Source organism: Merops nubicus, unplaced genomic scaffold (assembly GCF_000691845.1).
Source record: "Merops nubicus isolate BGI_N331 unplaced genomic scaffold, ASM69184v1 scaffold15803, whole genome shotgun sequence".
Lineage (NCBI taxonomy): Eukaryota > Metazoa > Chordata > Aves > Coraciiformes > Meropidae > Merops > Merops nubicus.
In genome coordinates, this window is record NW_008599775.1 from 1 (window position 1) to 5,572 (window position 5,572).

Genomic DNA, 5,572 nt, shown 5'->3' on the forward strand with positions numbered 1-5,572 from the left:
GCTGAAGATATCACCAGGGAGAGGTCAGTGGGTGGGCAGGGGTTGCACAACCCTCAGGAGAGCACTGCTGAAGATGACAAGGGACCACGGTAGCTTCCTGTAGAGTTTTAAAGCTTCTGTTTCAGGCTTGAGGAGACTCAGCTATGGCCCAGGTGGATCCCCAGCTCTATGTCTGCAGCACCTCTCACCTGTTAGGAGGGGGCCCAGCCTTCATGCGTCCTCCCACCAGAGCCAGGAAGTCTGTTTTGAATTCTGTTTTGATGATGTTGTTCTCCACTTCTTTTTCAGCATTCCCTGTTCTTCCTTGCTGGACCTGTGGAAGGTAATACATGACACACAGGTTTAATGCCCTTACTTTCAACTGAAGGGAGCATCAAAGACTGACCCTCAGCAAAGGACAAGGGCTCCCCTGAGGAACAGTCACAGGGCTCTTGCAAACCACCTCTTCTTCAGTCATGGCAGCAGACATTTGTGTAAACCAGCTGGCTACCCCAGCCTCAGCCTGCTGTCTCCCAAGTCCAAAGGTTTAATAATCTCATATCCTTTTTCATGTAGCCCTTAAGTCAAAAGTAGAAACACTAACACTTGTTCTATGGACTCTTTGGCTGAAGTTCTAACAGGTTTGGGCCACCTGATGCATTCTGCAAAAGCTGATGACCAAACCAGTCTCCAAACACAAAAGGCAACATGACTGCAGCAGTGAACACCAACAAGCAGAACACCCGTGGGTGCCCAGCTCCCCTCTCTACACCTCTCACAGGCACAGAATCTTCCCACCAGACCTCCCTATAGCTGGGCAGCCTCAAAGACAACTGGAGATTCACTCAGGTCTTGCTGCTGTGGTGGTTCAAACCTGCCAGACAACTGCTCATTCCAAAGAAAAAAGATTTTTAGCAGAGAGATTTAATCTTTAAAGTACATTTGTGTTACTCAGCACTGAGAGGCACACAGGGAAGTTAGGAATGAAGGAATCTGCTCTGACACTCTCACCTCTGCCATTACAAAAGCAAGGCCCAGTTTGACTGTGGCCACGTGCAGGGGTCACCCATCACCTACCGTGATCTTGTTTTCAGTGCTGATGGGGGGAGCAGGATCCAGCCCCAGCTGCAGCCGCCGCTGCTTCTCACAATACGCCTTCCACGTTTCTTCATTGAAGCCATAATTAAAGTAATCCGAAAGATCAGCACCTGCCAGGGGGAGCAGGGGTCAGCACAGGCACTCCAGCAGACTTGCTTTCTCCAGTGGTTTCCTTCCCTGTTCATTTGAGCAGTCAGAGGAGAAGGATCTCCTCCAGAGCACAGCCTACTGTTCACTCATTGCATTTTTTCAGACTGGTTTCTTGCAGTCATCCAAACGAGCTGAGTGCTGGGGAGAGCAGAGGAAGGGAGGTTCCAGCCCCCACCACAAACAGGGGATGGTGCCACAGAACCTTCTTCTGGGCAGAGCTAAGCCAACAAGTTCCACTCCTAACCTTTGCTCTTCTGGAATTCTGCAACTCACCCATTTTTGTGAAACAAAGCTGAAGTGGAGTATTTATTGATCTCTCAGAGTAAAGGAGTAATTACAGTCCAGTTGTGATCCTATCTAGAGCCTTCAGAGATCATCATCTTACTTGACACTCTTCTGTGAGATGTGCCAGTGCAGCATCAGCACTTCTGAGTAAGAGGTGGCCACAAACTGCTTGCCAAGAAAACCCAGCTACCTTTGACCCTGCACCCTCCTCTGCACAGCACAGCTCCCCAGAGGAAGCATTACAAAGCACAGCCCAACCCTGCTGGGGTGTCCCTCCAACATCACCCCGCCTCACCCAGGGGTTCCCAGACAGACCAGCTCTAAACCAAGGAGCTGACACATGAGGGCCAAGCAAAACACTCTGAGCTTGGATCTCTATGGTGAGGTTTCTGTTTATCTTCTTGGCAGGCCACTCTTCCTACTGGACCACCCAAACATGGCTGATATCTATTTTATCAGCCTGGATTTCAGCCCTCTGTCAGGTCCTTCACACCATCTTTCTTCTTCCTCTCCACCACTTAGCAACTTGCTGAGCAATTCACTGGAGAGGATATAAACCTGAAAGGCTCTTGAGTAACAAGCTACTTGCCATCTAAAGAAACCTGCAGGCCACACACCTCTGCAGACATCTTCCCTCTGTTTGTACTTCAACTCTGGTTTAAGGCCAGCTAGCTTCATTTTGGGCCAGGGATGTGGTCAGCATGACCACAATGATTTCCATGGCTTATCTCTGAACTTCACTTCATTGTTTCTTTCTGACTGACTCTTTCTAGCCCACTCTTTCTCACCTCACAACAGGAAATGTCCTGCAGAAGAAAGGCTACATCTTGAATAGTAGCTACCACAGATGTAACATCAGAGAGCACTTCAGTGTAGTTATTAGCAGAGGATATAAACCTGAAAGGCTCTTGAGTAACAAGCTACTTGCCATCTAAAGAAACCTGCAGGCCACACACCTCTGCAGACATCTTCCCTCTGTTTGTACTTCAACTCTGGTTTAAGGCCAGCTAGCTTCATTTTGGGCCAGGGATGTGGTCAGCATGACCACAATGATTTCCATGGCTTATCTCTGAACTTCACTTCATTGTTTCTTTCTGACTGACTCTTTCTAGCCCACTCTTTCTCACCTCACAACAGGAAATGTCCTGCAGAAGAAAGGCTACATCTTGAATAGTAGCTACCACAGATGTAACATCAGAGAGCACTTCAGTGTAGTTATTAGCAGGGTTAAGTACTGTGATGCTTTTCTCTTCAGGTGGGCAGGAGATACCAAACCCACAGCACATTATTGCTTCCAAAAGCAATACTTCCTCAGCATAGCAGTGTTACAGGGGAGAATTGTTGCTGAGAAGAGGCAGGTAGATGTTTTGCTTTGGGGAACATTTCATCAGAGCATGTTTAGTGAAAGTAGCACAGCAAAAATATGGTTCTCTTTGGTTCCTTCATCTGCTTTTCTCTCAAGCTCAGATGAAAAACAGAAGTTTATTTCCAGCATCCTACATCTGTCATGCAACAGTTGCTTGTAAGTAGAAATCTTCCCAATATTAATCAGGAGGACAAAAGAGCCCATGTACTGGTCCTACATTTGTCATGCAACAGTTGCTTGCAAGTAGAAATCTTCCCAATACTAATCAGGAGGACAAAAGAGCCCATGTACACACTGAAACCTGCTGTGCAGGCTGTCTGCTCTAGGTAATGTTGTCCAGAAGAAAAAAGTGGGGACTGCTCACTCACCATTACACACCTAAAGGCAGCATCTAGCAAAGAATTAGGTAATGAGCTTTCCTGAAAGAAAACTCCTAGCTGTTCTTGTCCAAGCAGACAGTGCTGGGTCACAGTGAGACAGAACAAGCTGCTCCATGTGGAAAGGAGACCACACATCATCAGCAGCCAAACACTGATCCTACTCAACTGACCTTGAAGTCAACAAATCCTATCATATTCATACCATAGAATCGTTTGGGTTGGAAAAGACCTCTAAGATCATTGTGTCCAACAACTGACCCAGCCATGATCCTCAGCACCACATCTCCATAGCTTGGAAACCCCTCCAGGGGTGGGGACTCCACCACTGCCCTGGGCAGCCTGGCACAGCCCTGGGCAACCTTTGCAGGGAGGAAACTGTTCCTTATGCCCAACCTAAATCTCTCCTGGTGCAACTTGAGGCCCTTTCCTCTTGTCCTATCACTTGTTCCTTGGGAGCAGAGCCCGACCCCCCCCTGGCTCCAGCCTCCTGTCAGGAGCTGTGCAGAGCCAGAAGGTCTCCCCTGAGCCTCCTTTGCTCCAGGCTCAGCACCCCCAGCTCCCTCAGCTGCTCCTCCCCACACTTGGGCTCCAGACTCCCACGTATCAATACAATATTTTCTGGAATGGGGAACTAATAAACTAGATTATATTTTTAATAGTTATTCCCTTTAGGGAATTTAAATTAACAGAGTACATCCAACCCAATCTTAGGCAGAAGTGTGGCTTGATCAATCAGAAAATGTCACTGACTGACTAGAACAGCACCTGAAGCTGAGCAATACACACATCTCCACCTCCCTGTTCCCTGGCAGCAATAAACAGATAGAAATGACATGTGAAGATAAAACACAGACAGCTAAAACTGCACAAAATATTTACCACGAGAAACTGTGAGGCCCCACCTGGTTTCCTCCACGGTTTGTCTTCAAATGAATCTAAATCCACTTCTATAACAGGCAATCCATTTATATTCCCTGCAGCATCTAAGTCAATACCTTTGGGCTGCAACTTGGCTTTGGAGAGAGAGAGAGAGAGAGAAACTGTTACTACTTTTAATGCAATGCCTTTAATCCACTAATTTGCTGAGCAAATTACTCCAGTTAAAAAATAAAAGCCCTGCTGTGAATTCATTGCTGGCTTTATAGCAGGTAGGTAACCACAATCAACTTTTTATTAAAAACTGCTTTAGTCACTCTGTAAATAAACAGGCAGAGTGTACAGCACTTGCAGGTGAACTCTACCCAGACTGGTACCACAGACAGAGAAAATTATTAGAGCACACATGAAATTTACCCCAAATTAAAAAACAAATTTCTCCTAGGCAAAATATTTTTCCCTCCCAAGACACACACATTTTCTCCTAACAAGAGACTTTTTCAGGATCAGCCTGAAGTTGACTGTGTACTAACTGCAGTCAGCAAAAAATCTGTTTGGTGCAGGACCCTCAAGGGGAATTTTTCTTATCTTCTTAATCAGAAGTCACAGGCAAAAAGAAATTCATGGAAATAGATGAAGCCCATGAAAGGGCAGTCTCCCATATGGGGGAGGATAGAAACCAAACCTCTACTACACAAACTGAATGGAATGATGGGGAAAATTTCACCTGCAGACACCTGCAAGGCTGACACTGAAAGCCAGAGGTGTTTCTTTTTGTATCTTATACTGCCAGTAGCATAGTACACTGGCCACAGAGTTAAAAGTTCTTCTCCATACAATCCACAACATTTAGCCCCAAGTGCAACAATATATTTTACAAAAATCCTGGGTTTTTTTTTACTATAGAAGTAATAATGTATTTTTTCCAGTTTAAATAGAATGATAACCAGCATGCTCAGTGATGTCTAATTAAATCATCCCACTGCACCCTGGCCCAGAGACCATCCTGAGGAATGCTTATGTTTAGGAAACTCACTCACTACCCCTAGTTTAGGTTAAGGTGCAGTAATCTGTCATCCTTCCAGAGATGAAGCTTGGCAGCTGCTCCAGCTGTCAGTGAAATAGTGCAGAAGGCAAAGGCTCCAGCCAGCAGCCATACCTGAAGCAGATGCTCCATAGCCTCTACCCGTTTTTAAGTTTAGATTCATAGGAGTTCCCCTGTATGGAAAAGAATCACTACATTGGTATTCTGAACAAATTATTTGGTGGAAGAATCTCACACAAAACATATTCAAGCCCTCATATCCTTCAGAAGATGTTCTGCTCACTCGAGTGTGTTCATGACTATGATTTTTAGTGCTAAATCTCAACACCTTAGTATTGAGACTCACTTGGCACCTAATTTCCTCCAACCCTACAGAAACACAGCAGACATACT

The 5,572-nt window shown here is 45.8% G+C and overlaps 1 protein-coding gene across 1 annotated transcript; it reads right to left on the reverse strand.

The window, feature by feature from the left end:
- Window positions 1-188: 188 nt before the first annotated feature.
- Window positions 189-5,352, reverse strand: LOC103770264 (pre-mRNA 3'-end-processing factor FIP1-like; the record flags this gene model as incomplete). The annotated part of the gene is made up of 4 exons (XM_008937519.1): window positions 5,294-5,352; window positions 4,161-4,271; window positions 1,057-1,187; window positions 189-313 (listed from the first exon to the last, which is right to left on the reverse strand). Coding segments are annotated over exons 1-4 (416 nt in total), but the record flags the coding sequence as incomplete, so codon positions are not given.
- Window positions 5,353-5,572: the final 220 nt, after the last annotated feature.